The sequence below is a fragment of the Pseudophryne corroboree genome, chromosome 1 (assembly GCF_028390025.1).
Source record: "Pseudophryne corroboree isolate aPseCor3 chromosome 1, aPseCor3.hap2, whole genome shotgun sequence".
Lineage (NCBI taxonomy): Eukaryota > Metazoa > Chordata > Amphibia > Anura > Myobatrachidae > Pseudophryne > Pseudophryne corroboree.
Window position 1 is genome coordinate 803563890 of NC_086444.1, and position 22360 is coordinate 803586249.

The 22360-nt window shown below is 46.5% G+C and overlaps 1 protein-coding gene across 1 annotated transcript in view; it reads right to left on the bottom strand.

The window, feature by feature from the left end:
* The window catches only part of MCUB (mitochondrial calcium uniporter dominant negative subunit beta), a 241811-nt gene extending 238547 nt beyond the window's left edge, over positions 1-3264 (bottom strand). Inside the window, exon 1 of the mRNA XM_063918979.1 lies at positions 3011-3264. Within this exon, the coding sequence (XP_063775049.1) occupies positions 3011-3064 (54 nt within the window). The 5' untranslated portion in view covers positions 3065-3264. The remainder of the gene's footprint in view (positions 1-3010) is intronic.
* Between the last annotated feature and the right edge of the window lie 19096 nt (positions 3265-22360).

Below are 22360 nucleotides of genomic sequence, written 5' to 3' on the forward strand. Positions count from 1 at the left end.
ATATGTAACAGAGCTCAGGTAAGCTAGGCTTTTGGAGTTTGGTACATAGGGGGAGATCATAGTCCCCATAGATAATAATAGGGTCTGCAGTACTAAACAGGGCCGAATTCAGCCTCTGGCTTATCTCCTGAGGCTATTCAATTCAAGTCCCTTTTTTCACCCGAACCCCTTTTTAACACCTGTTAACTTAACATGTTAATGGATATTAACACACAGCATCTGTGAAAAGTTCCCAGATTCATGGTAACAGCACTTGTTATGTCCCTAGTTATCATGGATTTTGTTTTTTTTGCATCTGTTCATGTCCCAAAAAGAGCTGTTGCGAGCTCACTTTGCAGCTAATTGAATAACCCCGGGGGATCAAATAGCCACAGTATATTACCGTGGCTAATTGAATTCCCCCTTAGCCTGTTGTATGAAGTGTTTGTTATAGCTCCTGCATTACACTATTAGTACATAACAGGACTACATACAATTATGCAGAAACTAAAGGGCTCTACACACTATGCGTTCCACCGCCGAGCTGCTCGACAGCGGATACGGCCGACCCGGCAGCGGGGGGGCAGTGACGGGGGAAGTGAAGTTTCTTCACTCCCACCGTAATCCGGCTCCATAGCAGTGCAGGCAAATATGGATGAGATCGTCCATATTGGCCTACATGCACAGCCGACGGGGGACCAGCGATGAACGAGCGCGGGGCCGCGCATCGTTCATCGTTGGTGCCTCCACACTGAAAGATATGAATGGTATCTCGTTCATTAATGAACGAGATTGTTCATATCTTTCAGTAATATCGCCCAGTGTGTAGGACCTATAAGGCTTCTGTATAATGTTGACTTTAATGCAAATAGCTTGAAGTTACACGTCTGAAGCAAATCAAAAATAAAAACTTCCAAAATCTATTGTCAGAGGGAGCACAATTATTCTCTAAGAGCCTCATGATTACATCTGTTTGATGACACCAATAGTTCAATTACAGTAGTAGTAAGCAAATGGAGAGAGTACTGTGGTAGTGCAGGAAGAGGTGTTGCTAAGGGTTTGTGTTGGAGTTGTTACATAGGCGAGTAGGCACATCCTGCTTTGCTGCAAGGTCTTCTCCAGTAGTAAGTTGTATGTATTGTACGTTTTAGCGGCCCCTTCAATGACTGCGACCTCCAATGCAGCCCTTGGACTAGAAAAGGTTGTGCACCTCTGATCTAGTACACTCTATAAAAATGATAGCTAGAATCCAATTGGCTGGTATGGGCAACTTCTGCAACAGTCCTCTTTAGTAGGTTTGATATATTTCCTCCATAGAGCAGTAAGCTGCAGCACAAGTCTGACACTGCACTTCAGCAAGTACTATATCACTGTTCCGTGTACAAAGTCTTAAAGTGGCCATACATTAGGACGACCAGCGCCCTTACGATTTCCCCCGCAGCTCCAGGATTACGATATGTAGTTTTCCTGACCAAACAATCTAACGATCTATCGTACGACCTGTGAATCACTGCTAGCCAGATGGCCTGATCTTATGTGCAGCACATACCTGTAAGATCAGATGATCAAGCATACAAGCTGCGGGACCGTGGATGGGATCGTCTTCGTTAGTGAAATGCAAACAATTTGCACTTTCACTAGCGATATATTGGTCCGACATAGCGACATCACACGCGTCGGCCCGATGGTATGTGTGCCGGGGGCTATACATATAAAAGGAAAATATCCATTTTACGCTGTTTACTATTAAACTGAATATGTACTATATATATTAAAACCATATGTTATAACGTAAACCTAATATACATACAGTACAATATATGACATTCATACTGTACACTTTATTAAGACACCTTGGTAATGTGATGTTGACAAACATGTACAACTGAATGAGCAATGTTTTCCAGATTATCAGGTTGCATCTCTCAATGTAATTTACAGCAGGACACCGATTCTCATTGAAATAAAGGACTCGCTTCAGTTTTCACAGCTGCAGAGACTGAAATCATCTCATAAAAAGCCAGCAGGTTGACTAAAAGCTGCAAACCTATTTATGAAAATCAGATTGACTGACACGTCTTAAGACTCCATAACCTCTCTAGCATATTAAATGCACCTTTTACCATTTATAAAAATATTATATGCATTCAATAGGATTTTTTTTTCCCTGTATTAATATTACTGTACTATCGAAACGGAAATGGAGCTAAAAGCAGTCTGAAAATCACTACAGAAATGCAGAATAAAAATAAAACTGGATTAGTATATCGGGCAATCGGCAAAATCCAGCACATTGAACAGTCTAGATTCGCCATTTTCAACTCAAAAATGACTGGGATCGTCGAATTGGATATTTTCACATGCAGGATTTCGCTGATCTGCTGGGAAACCGCCAACCACTGCAGTGCGCTGACTGGCGAATCGGATCAGCATTACAGAATTGCCCCGCAGATGTACGGGCCACATAGATTTCTTGGGTCATGCCTAAATTACCTTCATTATACAAATAGAACATCACCACGTATAAACCTATTTTAGGTTACTAAGTTCTACAACACCAACATACAATGGTACATACTTGTTGCATAAAGTATCCTTATGTTGTTAATGTTTCCGTTTCCTGTTCCAATGATGAACTTTTAATATTGTGATCAGAAATATGTAAAAAAAAAAAAAAAAAACAACCACAAAACAAAAACACACTATAGAACAGCATGACTAAAGCCGCTGTTGCCGCTGTTAGATGGCTGAGTCATATAACATACAGTAATAGGGCTGCAGGGAGGGAACAACAACAGATTATAGGGCTAGTACAGAGTGGACTCGCTGTGGCAGCAATGGACAAACAGGAAAGAACAAGGAGACATTCCTCACACAAAATGGGCAGAGAAGAATAAGGCAGGACAGGGGAGTACTCGGCGCTGAGGACGTGCTAGAGTTGCTGCACGGCACACACAGAAAGTTACAGTAACAGAAGTGTCTGTCTGTGTGCACATGACGGGACTTCCCTGTAGTCTCCTAGGGCTCTCACCTGATAGCCAGCAGCCAGAGGGAGCCTCCTCCACAGCTCTGCGAGCACAGGCATCCTCCAAACACACAGCGGCCGCTTCTCCGAGCTTTTGCTATTCCCCGATGCTCATAGCACGCGTTCTTCCCGGCTGCCAGTGCTTCTAGCTGTCTCTCCGTGCGTATACTGTAACACTCCACTTCCTCCCGGCCGCCTCCCTCCACTCGCAGCTGCGTTGCGCGGCCTGGCCGCTAGAGGGAGCGGTGCGCTGCGCGTTACTCAGGAGTATTACAAGTGCTACTAGTAATGTGTCACTAGTGCGGTAGATGCAACAGGTGGTTTATTTGTGAAGTGGATCATGGGAAAAGTCATAGAATATAATATACAGTAGTAATAATAAGAGAGCTGTCTCAAAGGTCAGCAAGAGAAGGAATACTGTTTGTACATACCAAAGTTCATATTTGTGATTTTTACCTTTCTGTTTGTTCTTATGATTAAAGAAACCTATTTATAATTTTAAACAAAGCTGGCTAAGGGAATATTTATCTCCTTTTTAGTGTTTCCACTTCCATAATTTGAGAATCCTGGTGAAAATTTGCACAAAAAATACTACAGCATCCATATACTGTATATTAAAGATTTGAAATAGAGCTTAAGGCAGGCTGGCCAAGGGCAGATTGGGACGGAAAACCAGCCTGGGAAAATTCTGGGGATGGTATCTATGGATGGGACTGGCCTGGGCCTTATATATACATACTGTATACAGTGGTGCTTAAAAGTTTCTGAACCAATCAGAATTGTCTATATTTCTGCTGAAATTTGGCCTAAAACTACCTCAGATTTTTACATAAGTCCTAAAACTGGATAAAGAGAACTAAATCGTCTGTTTTCAAATAAAAACATTATTTAAAAAAAAAAGATAACTAAATCAAACAAATGAGACAAAAAAATTAGACATGCTCATTTTTCTATTGAGGAAAATGATCCAATATCACATATCTGTGAGTGGCAAACTTTGGGGCCCATTTATCAATGAGTTTCCTTGCTGGAAACTCGTTTTAAGTGGTAAATGGGACCAATTTCTATTTAACAAGGCTAATAGCGCTGCTAACTAGCAGCGCTATTAGCCTTTCATTTTCCCTATACTGCTGCATGCTAAACTGTATTTAACAACAAGTGGCATTTCTGAAATAGCGCTCGCTTACCTAAAATTGCTTTGTCTGCTCCGGGAAGACGTTATGGACACCGCTCGTCCTGCGCTCCGGCTCCCCCCTCCCGCAGCAATCCCAGCATGCATCACGCCTGCCGGGTTGCTATAATGACAGAAAAACAAAAATGTCCACCGTGTCCGGAAATCACTACCGCGCATGTGCTGGGAAGTAGCATAAACCGGCGCATGCACGTTAGGAGGCCAGTCCGGGGACACAGATCATTCGTCAGCGCTGATGTAAGTTAAACATCAGCGCTGACGCAGCAAATACCGCTTTCGCTCGCCGTGGCATATGCTCTTCTTAAATAGAAGAGCGCGATGCCACTATAGCACGGCGAGTGAAAACGGTATTTACCACTTCACTAACTGCTGCTTCATAAATGGGGGCCTTTATGTGAACTTTTAGGCTTAGCAGATATTTTGAAGGTGAAAGTAGAGTCAGGTACTGTATTTTCAATCTATGGGATGACAATCAGGTGTGAGTGGACAAACTGTCTCTTTAAAAGAACAGGGATCTATCAAAGTTACAACACGTGTGTGGAAGTGTATCATACCACGAACAAAGTAGATTTCTGAGGACCTCATAAAAAGAGTTGTTGATGCTCATCAGGCTGGAAAAGGTTACAAAACCCTATGTAAAGAGTTTGGACTCCACCAATCAACAGTCAGACAGATTGTATAAACATGGAGGAAACTCCAGACCATTATTACTCTCGACCAATAAAGTGGTTGACCAACAAAGATCACGCCATGAGCAAGGCATCTAATAGTTCACTATTGGAACAATGTTTTGTGGACAGATGAGTCCAAAATAGAGCTTTGTAGCTAAAATGAGAAGCGCTATGTTTGGAGAAAGGAGAACACTGCATTCCAGCATAAAAACCTCATACCATCTGTGAATAATACGGTGGTGCATCATAGTTTGGGCCTGTTTTGCTACATCTGGCCAAGGACAACTTGCCGTCATTAATGGAACAGTAAATTCTGATTATACCAGAATACTCTAAAGGAAAATGTCAGGCCATCTGTCTATGAGCTGCAATCTCAAGAGAACATGTGTCATAAAGCAAGACAACGACCCAAAGCACTCAAGTCATTTGACCAAAGAATGGTTAAAGAAGAATAAATTAAATGTTTTGGAATAGCTAAGTCAAAAGTCCTGACCTTAATCCAACTGAAATGTTGTGGACGGACCTGAAGCGAGTAGTTCACCAACATAACAGAACTGAAACTATTTTGTATGGAGGAATGGTGGTAAAATTCCTCCAAGCCGATGTACAGGACTAATCAACAATTATCAGAAATGTTTACATGCAGTTATTGCTGCACAAGGGGGTCATACCACATACTGAAAGCATAAGTTCACATACTTTTGGCACTGATATTGGATCATTTTTAATTGTTTTGTCTCATTTGTTTGATTTGGTTCTCTGTATCTACTTTTAGGACTAATGTTAAAATTAGAGATGAGCACCGGAAATTTTTCGGGTTTTGTGTTTTGGTTTTGGGTTCGGTTCCGCGGCCGTGTTTTGGGTTCGACCGCGTTTTGGCAAAACCTAACCAAATTTTTTTTGTCGGATTCGGGTGTGTTTTGGATTCGGGTGTTTTTTTCCAAAAAAACCTAAAAAACAGCTTAAATCATAGAATTTGGGGGTCATTTTGATCCCAAAGTATTATTAACCTCAAAAACCATCATTTCCACTCATTTTCAGTCTATTCTGAATACCTCACACCTCACAATATTATTTTTAGTCCTAAAATTTGCACCGAGGTCGCTGGATGACTAAGCTAAGCGACCCTAGTGGCCGACACAAACACCTGGCCCATCTAGGAGTGGCACTGCAGTGTCACGCAGGATGTCCCTTCCAAAAAACCCTCCCCAAACAGCACATGACGCAAAGAAAAAAAGAGGCGCAATGAGGTAGCTGTGTGAGTAAGATAAGCGACCCTAGTGGCCGACACAAACACCGGGCCCATCTAGGAGTGTCACTGCAGTGTCACGCAGGATGTCCCTTCCAAAAAACCCTCCCCAAACAGCACATGACGCAAAGAAAAAAAGAGGCGCAATGAGGTAGCTGTGTGAGTAAGATAAGCGACCCTAGTGGCCGACACAAACACCGGGCCCATCTAGGAGTGTCACTGCAGTGTCACGCAGGATGTCCCTTCCAAAAAACCCTCCCCAAACAGCACATGACGCAAAGAAAAAAAGAGGCGCAATGAGGTAGCTGTGTGAGTAAGATAAGCGACCCTAGTGGCCGACACAAACACCGGGCCCATCTAGGAGTGGCACTGCAGTGTCACGCAGGATGTCCCTTCCAAAAAACCCTCCCCAAACAGCACATGACGCAAAGAAAAAAAGAGGCGCAATGAGGTAGCTGTGTGAGTAAGATAAGCGACCCTAGTGGCCGACACAAACACCGGGCCCATCTAGGAGTGGCACTGCAGTGTCACGCAGGATGTCCCTTCCAAAAAACCCTCCCCAAACAGCACATGACGCAAAGAAAAAAAGAGGTACAATGAGGTAGCTGTGTGAGTAAGATAAGCGACCCTAGTGGCCGACACAAACACCGGGCCCATCTAGGAGTGTCACTGCAGTGTCACGCAGGATGTCCCTTCCAAAAAACCCTCCCCAAACAGCACATGACGCAAAGAAAAAAAGAGGCGCAATGAGGTAGTTGTGTGAGTAAGATAAGCGACCCTAGTGGCCGACACAAACACCGGGCCCATCTAGGAGTGTCACTGCAGTGTCACGCAGGATGTCCCTTCCAAAAAACCCTCCCCAAACAGCACATGACGCAAAGAAAAAAAGAGGCGCAATGAGGTAGCTGTGTGAGTAAGATAAGCGACCCTAGTGGCCGACACAAACACCGGGCCCATCTAGGAGTGTCACTGCAGTGTCACGCAGGATGTCCCTTCCAAAAAACCCTCCCCAAACAGCACATGACGCAAAGAAAAAAAGAGGCGCAATGAGGTAGCTGTGTGAGTAAGATAAGCGACCCTAGTGGCCGACACAAACACCGGGCCCATCTAGGAGTGTCACTGCAGTGTCACGCAGGATGTCCCTTCCAAAAAACCCTCCCCAAACAGCACATGACGCAAAGAAAAATTAAAGAAAAAAGAGGTGCAAGATGGAATTGTCCTTGGGCCCTCCCACCCACCCTTATGTTGTATAAACAGGACATGCACACTTTAACCAACCCATCATTTCAGTGACAGGGTCTGCCACACGACTGTGACTGATATGACGGGTTGGTTTGGACCCCCACCAAAAAAGAAGCAATTAATCTCTCCTTGCACAAACTGGCTCTACAGAGGCAAGATGTCCACCTCATCATCATCCTCCGATATATCACCGTGTACATCCCCCTCCTCACAGATTATCAATTCGTCCCCACTGGAATCCACCATCTCAGCTCCCTGTATACTTTGTGGAGGCAATTGCTGCTGGTCAATGTCTCCGCGGAGGAATTGATTATAATTCATTTTAATGAACATCATCTTCTCCACATTTTCTGGATGTAACCTCGTACGCCGATTGCTGACAAGGTGAGCGGCGGCACTAAACACTCTTTCGGAGTACACACTTGTGGGAGGGCAACTTAGGTAGAATAAAGCCAGTTTGTGCAAGGGCCTCCAAATTGCCTCTTTTTCCTGCCAGTATAAGTACGGACTGTGTGACGTGCCTACTTGGATGCGGTCACTCATATAATCCTCCACCATTCTTTCAATGTTGAGAGAATCATATGCAGTGACAGTAGACGACATGTCCGTAATCGTTGTCAGGTCCTTCAGTCCGGACCAGATGTCAGCATCAGCAGTCGCTCCAGACTGCCCTGCATCACCGCCAGCGGGTGGGCTCGGAATTCTGAGCCTTTTCCTCGCACCCCCAGTTGCGGGAGAATGTGAAGGAGGAGATGTTGACAGGTCGCGTTCCGCTTGACTTGACAATTTTCTCACCAGCAGGTCTTTCAACCCCAGCAGACTTGTGTCTGCCGGAAAGAGAGATCCAAGGTAGGCTTTAAATCTAGGATCGAGCACGGTGGCCAAAATGTAGTGCTCTGATTTCAACAGATTGACCACCCGTGAATCCTTGTTAAGCGAATTAAGGGCTCCATCCACAAGTCCCACATGCCTAGCGGAATCGCTCCGTGTTAGCTCCTCCTTCAATGTCTCCAGCTTCTTCTGCAAAAGCCTGATGAGGGGAATGACCTGACTCAGGCTGGCAGTGTCTGAACTGACTTCACGTGTGGCAAGTTCAAAGGGCATCAGAACCTTGCACAACGTTGAAATCATTCTCCACTGCGCTTGAGACAGGTGCATTCCACCTCCTATATCGTGCTCAATTGTATAGGCTTGAATGGCCTTTTGCTGCTCCTCCAACCTCTGAAGCATATAGAGGGTTGAATTCCACCTCGTTACCACTTCTTGCTTCAGATGATGGCAGGGCAGGTTCAGTAGTTTTTGGTGGTGCTCCAGTCTTCTGTACGTGGTGCCTGTACGCCGAAAGTGTCCCGCAATTCTTCTGGCCACCGACAGCATCTCTTGCACGCCCCTGTCGTTTTTTAAAAAATTCTGCACCACCAAATTCAAGGTATGTGCAAAACATGGGACGTGCTGGAATTTGCCCATATTTAATGCACACACAATATTGCTGGCGTTGTCCGATGCCACAAATCCACAGGAGAGTCCAATTGGGGTAAGCCATTCCGCGATGATCTTCCTCAGTTGCCGTAAGAGGTTTTCAGCTGTGTGCGTATTCTGGAAACCGGTGATACAAAGCGTAGCCTGCCTAGGAAAGAGTTGGCGTTTGCGAGATGCTGCTACTGGTGCCGCCGCTGCTGTTCTTGCGGCGGGAGTCCATACATCTACCCAGTGGGCTGTCACAGTCATATAGTCCTGACCCTGCCCTGCTCCACTTGTCCACATGTCCGTGGTTAAGTGGACATTGGGTACAACTGCATTTTTTAGGACACTGGTGAGTCTTTTTCTGACGTCCGTGTACATTCTCGGTATCGCCTGCCTAGAGAAGTGGAACCTAGATGGTATTTGGTAACGGGGGCACACTGCCTCAATAAATTGTCTAGTTCCCTGTGAACTAACGGCGGATACCGGATGCACGTCTAACACCAACATAGTTGTCAAGGCCTCAGTTATCCGCTTTGCAGCAGGATGACTGCTGTGATATTTCATCTTCCTCGCAAAGGACTGTTGAACAGTCAATTGCTTACTGGAAGTAGTACAAGTGGGCTTACGACTTCCCCTCTGGGATGACCATCGACTCCCAGCAGCAACAACAGCAGCGCCAGCAGCAGTAGGCGTTACACGCAAGGATGCATCGGAGGAATCCCAGGCAGGAGAGGACTCGTCAGAATTGCCAGTGACATGGCCTGCAGGACTATTGGCATTCCTGGGGAAGGAGGAAATTGACACTGAGGGAGTTGGTGGGGTGGTTTGCGTGAGCTTGGTTACAAGAGGAAGGGATTTACTGGTCAGTGGACTGCTTCCGCTGTCGCCCAAAGTTTTTGAACTTGTCACTGACTTATTATGAATGCGCTGCAGGTGACGTATAAGGGAGGATGTTCCGAGGTGGTTAACGTAATTACCCCTACTTATTACAGCTTGACAAAGGCAACACACGGCTTGACACCTGTTGTCCGCATTTCTGTTGAAATACTTCCACACCGAAGAGCTGATTTTTTTGGTATTTTCACCAGGCATGTCAGTGGCCATATTCCTCCCACGGACAACAGGTGTCTCCCCGGGTGCCTGACTTAAACAAACCACCTCACCATCAGAATCCTCCTGGTCAATTTCCTCCCCAGCGCCAGCAACACCCATATCCTCCTCATCCTGGTGTACTTCAACACTGACATCTTCAATCTGACTATCAGGAACTGGACTGCGGGTGCTCCTTCCAGCACTTGCAGGGGGCGTGCAAATGGTGGAAGGCGCATGCTCTTCACGTCCAGTGTTGGGAAGGTCAGGCATCGCAACCGACACAATTGGACTCTCCTTGTGGATTTGGGATTTCGAAGAACGCACAGTTCTTTGCGGTGCTTTTGCCAGCTTGAGTCTTTTTCAGTTTTCTAGCGAGAGGCTGAGTGCCTCCATCCTCATGTGAAGCTGAACCACTAGCCATGAACATAGGCCAGGGCCTCAGCCGTTCCTTGCCACTCCGTGTGGTAAATGGCATATTGGCAAGTTTACGCTTCTCCTCCGACAATTTTATTTTAGGTTTTGGAGTCCTTTTTTTACTGATATTTGGTGTTTTGGATTTGACATGCTCTGTACTATGACATTGGGCATCGGCCTTGGCAGATGACGTTGCTGGCATTTCATCGTCTCGGCCATGACTAGTGGCAGCAGCTTCAGCACGAGGTGGAAGTGGATCTTGATCTTTCCCTAATTTTGGAACCTCAACATTTTTGTTCTCCATATTTTAATAGGCACAACTAAAAGGCACCTCAGGTAAACAATGGAGATGGATGGATACTAGTATACAATTATGGATGGACTGCCGAGTGCCTACACAGAGGTAGCTACAGCCGTGGACTACCGTACTGTACTGTGTCTGCTGCTAATATAGACTGGTTGATAATGAGATGTAGTATGTATAAAGAAGAAAGAAAAAAAAAACCACGGGTAGGTGGTATACAATTATGGATGGACTGCCGAGTGCCGACACAGAGGTAGCTACAGCCGTGGACTACCGTACTGTACTGTGTCTGCTGCTAATATAGACTGGATGATAATGAGATGTAGTATGTATAAAGAAGAAAGAAAAAAAAAACCACGGGTAGGACTAGGTGGTATACAATTATGGATGGACTGCCGAGTGCCGACACAGAGGTAGCTACAGCCATGGACTACCGTACTGTACTGTGTCTGCTGCTAATATAGACTGGTTGGTAATGAGATGTAGTATGTATAAAGAAGAAAGAAAAAAAAAACCACGGGTAGGTGGTATACAATTATGGATGGACTGCCGAGTGCCGACACAGAGGTAGCTACAGCCGTGGACTACCGTACTGTACTGTGTCTGCTGCTAATATAGACTGGATGATAATGAGATGTAGTATGTATAAAGAAGAAAGAAAAAAAAACCACGGGTAGGTGGTATACAATTATGGATGGACTGCCGAGTGCCGACACAGAGGTAGCTACAGCCATGGACTACCGTACTGTACTGTGTCTGCTGCTAATATAGACTGGATGATAATGAGATGTAGTATGTATAAAGAAGAAAGAAAAAAAAAACCACGGGTAGGTGGTATACAATTATGGATGGACTGCCGAGTGCCGACACAGAGGTAGCTACAGCCGTGGACTACCATACTGTACTGTGTCTGCTGCTAATATAGACTGGTTGATAATGAGATGTAGTATGTATAAAGAAGAAAGAAAAAAAAAACCACGGGTAGGTGGTATACAATTATGGATGGACTGCCGAGTGCCGACACAGAGGTAGCTACAGCCGTGGACTACCGTACTGTACTGTGTCTGCTGCTAATATAGACTGGATGATAATGAGATGTAGTATGTATAAAGAAGAAAGAAAAAAAAACCACGGGTAGGTGGTATACAATTATGGATGGACTGCCGAGTGCCGACACAGAGGTAGCTACAGCCGTGGACTACCGTACTGTACTGTGTCTGCTGCTAATATAGACTGGATGATAATGAGATGTAGTATGTATAAAGAAGAAAGAAAAAAAAAACCACGGGTAGGTGGTATACAATTATGGATGGACTGCCGAGTGCCGACACAGAGGTAGCTACAGCCGTGAACTACCGTACTGTGTCTGCTGCTAATATAGACTGGTTGATAATGAGATGTAGTATGTATAAAGAAGAAAGAAAAAAAAAACCACGGGTAGGTGGTATACAATTATGGATGGACTGCCGAGTGCCGACACAGAGGTAGCTACAGCCATGGACTACCGTACTGTACTGTGTCTGCTGCTAATATAGACTGGTTGATAATGAGATGTAGTATGTATAAAGAAGAAAGAAAAAAAAAACCACGGGTAGGTGGTATACAATTATGGATGGACTGCCGAGTGCCGACACAGAGATAGCTACAGCCGTGGACTACCGTTCTGTACTGTGTCTGCTGCTAATATAGACTGGATGATAATGAGATGTAGTATGTATAAAGAAGAAAGAAAAAAAAAACCACGGGTAGGTGGTATACAATTATGGATGGACTGCCGAGTGCCGACACAGAGGTAGCTACAGCCGTGGACTACCGTACTGTACTGTGTCTGCTGCTAATATAGACTGGATGATAATGAGATGTAGTATGTATAAAGAAGAAAGAAAAAAAAAACCACGGGTAGGTGGTATACAATTATGGATGGACTGCCGAGTGCCGACACAGAGGTAGCTACAGCCGTGGACTACCGTACTGTACTGTGTCTGCTGCTAATATAGACTGGATGATAATGAGATGTAGTATGTATAAAGAAGAAAGAAAAAAAAAACCACGGGTAGGTGGTATACAATTATGGATGGACTGCCGAGTGCCGACACAGAGGTAGCTACAGCCGTGAACTACCGTACTGTGTCTGCTGCTAGTATAGACTGGATGATAAATAATCATATAAAAAATATATATATATCACTACTGCAGCCGGACAGGTATATATTATATAATGACGGACCTGCTGGACACTGTCTGTCAGCAGAATGAGTTTTTTAATTTTTATAGAATAAAAAAACACCACACAAGTCACACGACGAGTGTACTTTTTCAGGCAGACATTCAATCACAATATACTATACTGGTGGTCAGTGTGGTCAGGTCACTGGTCACAGTGGTCAGTGGTCAGTCACACTGGCAGTGGCACTCTGGCAGCAAAAGTGTGCACTGTTTAATATGTACTCCTGGCTCCTGCTATAACCTATAACTGCTCCCCAGTCTCCCCCACAATTAAGCTGTGTGAGCACAGTCAGATATTATACATAGATGATGCAGCACACTGGGCTGAGCACAGATATGGTATGTGAGTGTGACTGAGTCACTGTGTATCGTTTTTTTCAGGCAGAGAACAAGAACAGAACGGATTATTAAATAATAATAAATTATAAAACTGCACTGGTGGTCAGGTCACTGGTCATCAGTCACTAGTATAACTCCTCCTAAGCTCCAGTAAGTAAATGAAGTGTCTCACTCTCACTCTCCTATCTATTTTAATTTCTAAACGGAGAGGACGCCAGCCACGTCCTCTCCCTATCAATCTCAATGCACGTGTGAAAATGGCCGCGACGCGCGGCTCCTTATATAGAATCCGAGTCTCGCGATAGAATCCGAGCCTCGCGAGAATCCGACAGCGTGATGATGACGTTCGGGCGCGCTCGGGTTAACCGAGCAAGGCGGGAAGATCCGAGTCGCTCGGACCCGTGTAAAAAAACATGAAGTTCGGGCGGGTTCGGATTCAGAGAAACCGAACCCGCTCATCTCTAGTTAAAATCTGAGGTAGTTTTAGGCCAAATTTCATTAAAAAAATAGGATTTTAATTACCTACCGGTAAATCCTTTTCTCGTAGTCCGTAGAGCAGGCTTTTTCAACCAGTGTGCCACGACCAGTTGCAAGGTGTGCCGCGGAGCCAGAGCAGCTTCCTGCACCTTCAGAGTGAAGTGTTGGCCTGGGCTCTTCTTAGAGGATAAGTCGTGCTCTGACCGTGACCTATGCTTTGAAGACGAGGCGGTGTGATATCATAGGTCACGGACGCTGCGTCTCACCAGCCAGCCCACCCGCCTGAATACACATCTTCCAGTTCCTGCCTGCATACACAGCTTTTCTTGCCCACCCACATCCACACCTGTCTGACCGCCCGCTGCTCAGTATTCGCAGCACTCCACTATGAACAACCCCCGCCGCTGAGAGACAGGGAGGAGGACAGCTGACCGGTAGGGGTTAATATTTGTTATTTTATTTCTCCTGTGAGGAACAATAGGATTTATGTGGGGAGAATAAGGATTTATGGGTGGGAGCAATGTGAATAATTCATGTGGGGAGCAACATGATTTATGTGGAGCAATGTGATTGTTTTTTCTGTGTAGACCAATGTATGTGTGTTGTTTTCTTTACTATGATGGCCAATGTGTGTTTTTGTTTTTGTTTTTTTCTGTGGGGAACTGATGGTGCGACTTGGCCATTTTAAAATATAGTTCGGTGTGCCGCGAGTAAAAAAAAGTTGAAAATCACTGCCGTAGAGGATGCTCTGGGTCCACATTAGTACCATGGGGTATAGACGGGTCCACTAGGAGCCATTGGCCCTTTAAGAGTTTGAAAGTGTGGGCTGGCTCCTCCCAGACTCAGTCTAGAAACTGTGCCCGGGGAGAGATGGACAACTTCGAGAGAAGGATTTTACACAGATAGTGGCGAGATTCATACCAGCTCACACACAAGGCAAACCAAGCTAACTAGCTAGTAACAACAGCAATGGCTGAACAAAATTACTTACCAAGTTACAAAACAGTACGTAACTAAGAACTAAGCAGTACTGAACTAGGTAACCACCGCAGGATAACGAAGCGCTAGGTGGGCGCCCAGTATCCTCTATGGACTACGAGAAAAGGATTTAGCGGTAGGTAATTAAAATCCAATTTTCTCTTACGTCCTAGAGGATGCTGGGGTCCACATTAGTACCTTGGGGATGTAACAAAGCTCCCAGAATGGGAGGGAGAGTGCGGAGGCTCCTGCAGAACTGATTGGCCAAACTTCAGGTCCTCAGAGGCCAAAGTATCAAACTTGTAGAACTTTGCAAACGTGTTCGACCCAGACCAAGTAGCCACTCGGCAAAGCTGTAAAGTCGAGACACCCTGGGCAGCCGCCCAGGAAGAACCCACCTTATGAGTAGAGTGGGCCTTAACAGACGTAGGACACGGCAATCCTGCCGTAGAATACGCATGCTGGATAGTGAACTTGATCCAGCGAAAGATAGTCTGCTTAGAAGCAGGACACCCAAGTTTCTTGGGATCATACAGGACAAACAAAGAGTCCGATTTTCTGTGACGAACAGTCCTCTTCACATAGATTTTCATAGCCCTTACAACATCCAAGGACTTTGATGAAATTGAGGAGTCAGTAGCAACTGGCACCACAATATGTTGGTTGATATGAAATGCCGACACAACCTTCGGAAGGAACTGCTGACGTTTCCGAAGCTCAGCTCTATCTTCATGGAAGATCAAGTAGGGGCTCTTAAAAGACAAAGCCCCCAACTCTGACACACGTCTAGCAGAAGCTAAGGCCAACAAAGTGACAGCCTTCCACATGAGAAACTTGACCTCAACCTCCGGCAGAGGCTCAAACCAATCCGATTGGAGAAACTGCAACACCACGTTAAGATCCCAGGGCGCCATAAGTGGCACAAAGGGCGGCTGGATGTGCAGAACCCCTTTCAGAAAAGTCTGAACCTCAGGAAGGGAAGCCAACTGTTTCTGGAAGTAAATGGATAGGGCCGAAATCTGGACCTTTACGGACCCCAACCTCAGGCCCATATCCACAACTGCTTGCAGGAATAGGAGAAACCGTCCCAGTTGAAACTCCACAGTAGAAAACTTCTTGGACTCACACCAAAATACATATTTTTTCCAAATACGATGGTAATGTTTAGACGTTACTCCTTTCCTAGCCTGTATCAGGGTAGGAATAACCTTGTTCGGAATGCCCTTCCGAGCTAATATCTGGCGTTCAACCTCCATGCTGTGAAATGTAGCCGCGGTAAGTCTTGATAGGCGAACGGCCCCTGCTGTAGCAGGTCCTCCCAAAGAGGAAGAGGCCTCGGATCTTCTAGCAGTAGATCCGGAAGATCCGTATACCAAGCCTGTCTTGGCCAGTCCGGAGCAATGAGGATTGCCAGAACTCTTGTTTTCCTTATGAGTTTGAGAACTCTTGGAATGAGTGGAAGTGAAGGAAACATGTACACAGGCTGGAACACCCATGGAGTCACTAGGGCATCCACCGCCACAGCTTGCGGGTCCCTCGACCTGGAACAATACTGCCGAAGCTTCTTGTTGAGACGAGAGGCCATCATGTCTATTTGAGGTACACCCCAAAGATCTGTTACCTCCCTGAACACCGCCGGATGGAGTCCCCACTCTCCTGGATGGAGATCGTGTCTGCTGAGGAAGTCCACTTCCCAGTTGTCCACTCCCGGAATGAAGATTGCTGACATCGCCAACACGTGTTTTTCTGCCCAGAGGATGATTTTCGTTACCTCTGACATTGCAGCTCTGCTCTTCGTTCCGCCATGTCGGTTTATGTAAGCTACTGTCGTTACACTGTCCGACTGCACTTGAATGGCATGATCTCACAGAAGATGGCCGCTTGGAGAAGACCGTTCTTAGTTTCAGAATGGCTCTTAGTTTCAGAAACGGCTCTTAGTTTCAGAATGTTTATCGGTAGTCCGGCTTCCAGACTTGACCACCTTCCTTGGAAGGTCTCCCCTTGAGTGACTGCGCCCCAGACCCGGAGACTTGCATCCGTGGTTAGAAGGATCCAGTCCTGAATCCCGAACCTGTGGCCCTCCAGAAGGTGTGGTAATTGTAGCCACCAGAGGAGGGAAATCCTGGCCTTTGGCGACAGAATTATTCTCTGGTGCATGTGTAGATGAGATCTGGACCACTTGTCCAGGAGATCTGGTTGGAAGGGTCGAGCATGAAACCTCCCGTACTGCAGAGCCTCATAAGAGGCCACCATCTTCCCCAGAAGGCCAAAGCACTGATGAACTGACACCCGGGCTGGATTCAGAACATCCTGTACCATTGTTTGTATCACCCACGCTTTCTCCACTGGGAGAAACACCCTCTGCACTTCCATGTCGAGGATCATTCCCAGAAAGGACAACCTCCTGGTCGGCTCCATATGTGATTTTGGAAGGTTCAGTATCCAACCATGTTCTCTGAGCAGATGGGTCGTGAGAACAATGGACTGTAACAGCTTCTCCTTGGATGATGCCTTTATCAGCAGATCATACAGATATGGAATTATGTTCACCCCGTGTCTGCGGAGGAGAACCATCATTTCCGCCATCACCTTGGTGAATACCCTCGGCGCTGTGGAGAGGCCGAATGGCAGGGCCTGGAATTGAAAATGACTGTACAACAGTGCGAATCGGAGATAAGCTTGATGCGGTGGCCAAATCGGAATGTGGAGGTACGCATTCTTGATATCCAAGGATACCAGGAATTCCCCCTCTTCCAGTCCTGATATCACCACCCTCAGAGACTCCATTTTGAACTTGAACTCCCTCTGAAATGGATTTAGCGATTTTAAGTTCAAAATGGGCCTGACCGAACCATCCGGTTTTGGTACCACGAAAAGGTTCGAATAGTAACCTTTGTTTTGCAAATGGGGTGGAACTGGTACAATGACCTGTGCCTCCGCCAACTTCTGGATGGCTTCCTGTAGGATAGCCCTGTCTGCCAGCAAAGCTGGCAAGCCTGACTTGAGGAACTGGTGAGGAGGGAAATCTTGAAACTCCAGCCTGTACCCCTGGGTCACAATTTCAAGCACCCAGGGGTCCAGGCCGGACGACACCCAGACGTGACTGAAATGCCTGAGTCTCGCTCCCACCGGTCCCACCTCCAGGCCACGCGGTCCACCGTCATGGTGAGGACTTTGGCATACCTGAAGCAGGCTTCTGTTCCTGGGAACCCATAGCAGCAGGTTTCTTGGATTTTGGCCGACCTCCTCCAAAGAAGGTGTTGGACGGCCTGGCCTTTCTTGTTTTAGCAGCCTGAAAGAACTGTGATGCAGCAGAAGAAAAAATCTTCTTCATGGCAGGTGCAGCTGAGGGAATAAAAGGAGACTTACCCGCTGTAGCCGTGGAAATCCACGCATCCAACACTTCCCCAAAAAGAGCCTGACCTGTGTAGGATCGGGTCTCCATACCTCTCCTGGATTCCGCGTCGGCAGACCACTGGTGCAGCCAAAGTCCCCTGCGAGCTGAGACAGACATGGAAGATATCCCTGCAGCCATGGTACCCAGGTCTTTCATGGATTCCACCATAAATCCTGCAGAATCCTGAATGTTACGTAAAAACAATTCAACATCACTTTTATCCATTGTATCCAAGTCCTCAAGTAACGTACTATAGCTTTGGAAATCCATGCACAGGCAATAGTAGGACGCAGTATCGCTCCTGAAGCCGTGTATATGGATTTGAGTGTATTGACAATTTTGCGATCAGTTGGTTCTTTTAACACGGTAGATCCTCGAACAGGTAAAACCACCTTTTTGTAGAGTCTGGATACAGACGCGTCCACTATGGGTGGGTTTTCCCATTTTTTTTTCTATCCTCCTCAGGGAAGGGGAAAGCAACCAGAACCCTTCTTGGGATCTGGAATTTTTTCTCCGGGTTTTCCCAGGCTTTCTCAAATATAGCATTTAATTCTTTAGACGCAGGGAAGGTTAGTGAGGCTTTCTTATTGTCAGTGAAGTAAGCCTACTCAACCTGCTCAGGTGTTGCATCAGCAATATTCAGCACATCTCTAATAGCCTCTATCATCAACTGCACCCCTTTTGCAAGAGATGCCGCCCCCCTCAGCACATCCCCATCACCGTCTGCCGTGTCAGAGTCGGTATCCGTGTCATCTTGCATAATCTGAGCAAGAGCACGTTTGTGGGAACATACAGTGGGGGTTCCTGAGGTAACAGAACCGGACCAAACAGCCATAGAGTTCTGTGCAACCCCAGTAGAAATCTGAGAAATCATAGTTTTAATAGAGGATAACCACTCAGGCTCCCTTGTTGGTATCTGTGCTAACACAGTGCAATCCTGATTACATGGAATGGGATCGTCCTGAGAGGACATGTCCTCTGCAGCATATGACACAGAGTCCCTGGACATAGCTTAATGGAGACCACAGACACTCCACACACACACACACACACACACACACACACACACACACACACACACACGGGCAGACAGAGTTTCCCCCCAAGAATGGCAAGAGAGACACAGAGATTGGAGCCAACCCACACACAGCGCTGACAGATAGGGAGACCCCTAACCAGCGCTGACTGTGCACCTTAATAGGTTACACAGTCTGTACACAGCCTCCCCCCCTTCTACAACCCCCTGGTACCGTAACAGATAGCTGGAGTTGATGTGGAGGGACAGCTCTCACTGACAGCGCTTCTGCAGGCAGGAAAATGGGTCCGCTCTTAGGAGAAGCTCTGCCCCCTTACATGGCGCTGTCTTCCTGCTCTTCAGAAGATTATACTGGCCTGAGGAATTGTGCTGGCAGCGATCCTGGGACCCTGACAGGCTTGGAGGTCAGTGTAGGGTGTAGGCGCTGGCTCAGGGTGCCCCTCACAGCACCGCACTAAGTACCGCTGAGCCCCGGAGTGCAGTTAGTACTGCACTCCATACCCTGTTGCCGCCATCTTCACACCGGCTCCCCGCTTGCTAGGGGGGCCAGTGACTAAGTCGCCACTGATCTTCTGGCTCTGTGAGGGGGTGGCTGCATGCTGCTGGGGTGAGCGATCCCCCTGTGGAGGGGAACATTCAATCCCCTCAGGAGCTCAGTGTCCTGTCAGCGGAGATAGTGGCTCAGACCCCGCAGGGCAGACACTACTCCCCCCCTTAGTCCCACAAAGCAGGGAGGCTGTTGCCAGCAACCTCCCTGTAAAATAATAGACTCTAAAAAAAACTTTCACTAGAGAAACTCTGTAGAGCTCCCCTAGCTGTGACCGGCTCCTCCGGGCACATTTTCTAAACTGAGTCTGGTAGGAGGGGCATAGAGGGAGGAGCCAGCCCACACTCTCAAACTCTTAAAGTGACAATTCCAGGTTTGATTAGATTCTCCTGCAGTAGTAGCCCCCCATAAAATGTATTTTTTGGATGTCACAATAAGGGTTGAAGATAACCAATTTATGAACAATATTTTTAGAAAGAGTACGGATAAAAATACGTTAATGTTGTCATCAAGTCTTCATCCTCAGCCTCTGAAAAGAGACCTTCCCTTTTCTCAGCTTATCAGAGTGGTCAGAATCACATCGGATAGAGACCAATTACCTGAAGCCCTGAGAGTAATGGGTCAAAAATTCCTTGAACAAGGTTATCTTCCAGAGGAGGTGTCGGCAGCTGTAAAGAAATGTCTAACGTTGGACCGAGATGTCCTGATGAAACAGGATGAGCGGGCACCAGAAACCATGAGATTACCATTCTCCAGCACATATTCTATAACCTCAGGAAGAACTAGAGCTGCGATTTTGAGGCATTGGCATATAATTCAATCGGATCCGGTACTGGGACCATCATGTCAACAACCGCCTCTATTCTGTTACAGACGGAGTAGAAATTTGAAAGAACGTCTGACATATTCGGACATTAGTCCTATGGCAGCGACTAGTTCAGGATGGTTAAAACTACGAAAGGGAGTTTATAAATGCTCCAAATGTGTAAATTGTTCACATATGCTATCTGGAGGACAGTTTCTTCATCCGAATACTGGCACGATCTATCTAATCCGCCATAGACTGAATTGTGAATCAAAATTCGTGGTTTATATCATTATATGTCCCTGCAAAAAGATTTACGTGGGGAAAACCATAAGAATGATTAAGGAGAGAATTGGGATGCACCGCTCATCCATAAAAAAAGCTCAAATGGGTATAGATGCCAGCACACCGCCTGTAGCAAGGCATTTTTTTAAAATGAAAAACACACCCTACAGAACTTTCGATTCATGCCATTGGATCACATTCCACCACTCAAAAGGGGTGGGGATAGACATAAACTTCTATTGCAACGGGAATGCTAATGGATATATAGGCCCTCATTCCGAGTTGTTCGCTCGTTGCCGAATTTCGCTATATTGCGATAAGTCGCTTACTGCGCATGCGCAATGTTCGCAGAGCGCATGCGCTTAGTTATTTTACTCAAAAGTTAGGTATTTTACTCACGGCATTACGAGGATTTTTCTTCGTTCTTGTGATCGGAGTGTGATTGACAGGAAGTGGGTGTTTCTGGGGCGGAAACTGTCCGTTTTATGGGTGTGTGTGAAAAAACGCTGCCGTTTCTGGGAAAAACGCGGGAGTGGCTGGAGAAACGGGGGAGTGTCTGGCCGAACGCTGGGTGTGTTTGTGACGTCAAACCAGGAACGAAACTGACTGAACCGATCGCAGTGGCAGAATAAGTGTCGAGCTACTCAGAAACTGCTAAGAAATTTCTATTCGCAATTTTGCAAATCTTTCGTTCGCAATTCTGCTAAGCTAAGATACACTCCAAGAGGGCGGCGGCTTAGCGTGTGCAATGCTGCTAAAAGCAGCTAGCGAGCGAACAACTCGGAATGAGGGCAATAGACTGAACAGTATGGCACCATCTGGCCTTAACGAGGAGTTTACTTTTTCTTCCTTTCTATAATTTTTTATACATGGGGGCTAACTATGCAGGAGAGTTGACTAGGTTCTGGGGTATTGGTTGCAGTGGACTGTATTCATTGCAGCCAGTTCCCCAGTTCATTTATCCTTGTTCTTAACAATACTCCATTTATATATAGAAGTAAAAAATGTTTTGTCCTAATATTAGGCTTATTTCTGACTTGTATATGTTGGTTGTACCAATATCGGGATCCATGTTTTATCAATCATATAGCGAATGGCTTTATTTGTATTTTTTGCTGCTGTGTGTATACCTTCATTATATGTGCCTGGCTGTCATGTTGCACTTCCCGCGGTAGCGGATGCAGCGGGGCTGCTGTGAACAGCTGTCCCCGTTTGCGCCTGTGTGACGCAAGTGGTTGGCAACATGCGGACTTCCGCCAACCAAGTGACCACATGGACGCGCGTCACCGCCTCAGTGCCGTGAGCTCCGTCCTGATTGCAGACACGTCCTACGGGGCCCTACACACTGGCCGATCCGCCGCTGAGCTGCCCGACGGTGGATACAGCCGACGGGCGACCCGGCGGCGGGGGGGGGGCAGTGACAGGGGGTGTGAAGTTTCTTCACTCCCCCCGTCACGCGGCTCCATTGAAGTGCAGGCAAATATGGACGAGATCGTCCATATTGGCCTGCATGCACAGCCGACGGGGGACCAGCGATGAACGAGCGCGGGGCTACGCATCGTTCATCGCTGGAGCCTCCATACTGAAAGATATGAACGAGTTCTCGTTCATTTATGAACGAGATCGTTCATATCTTTC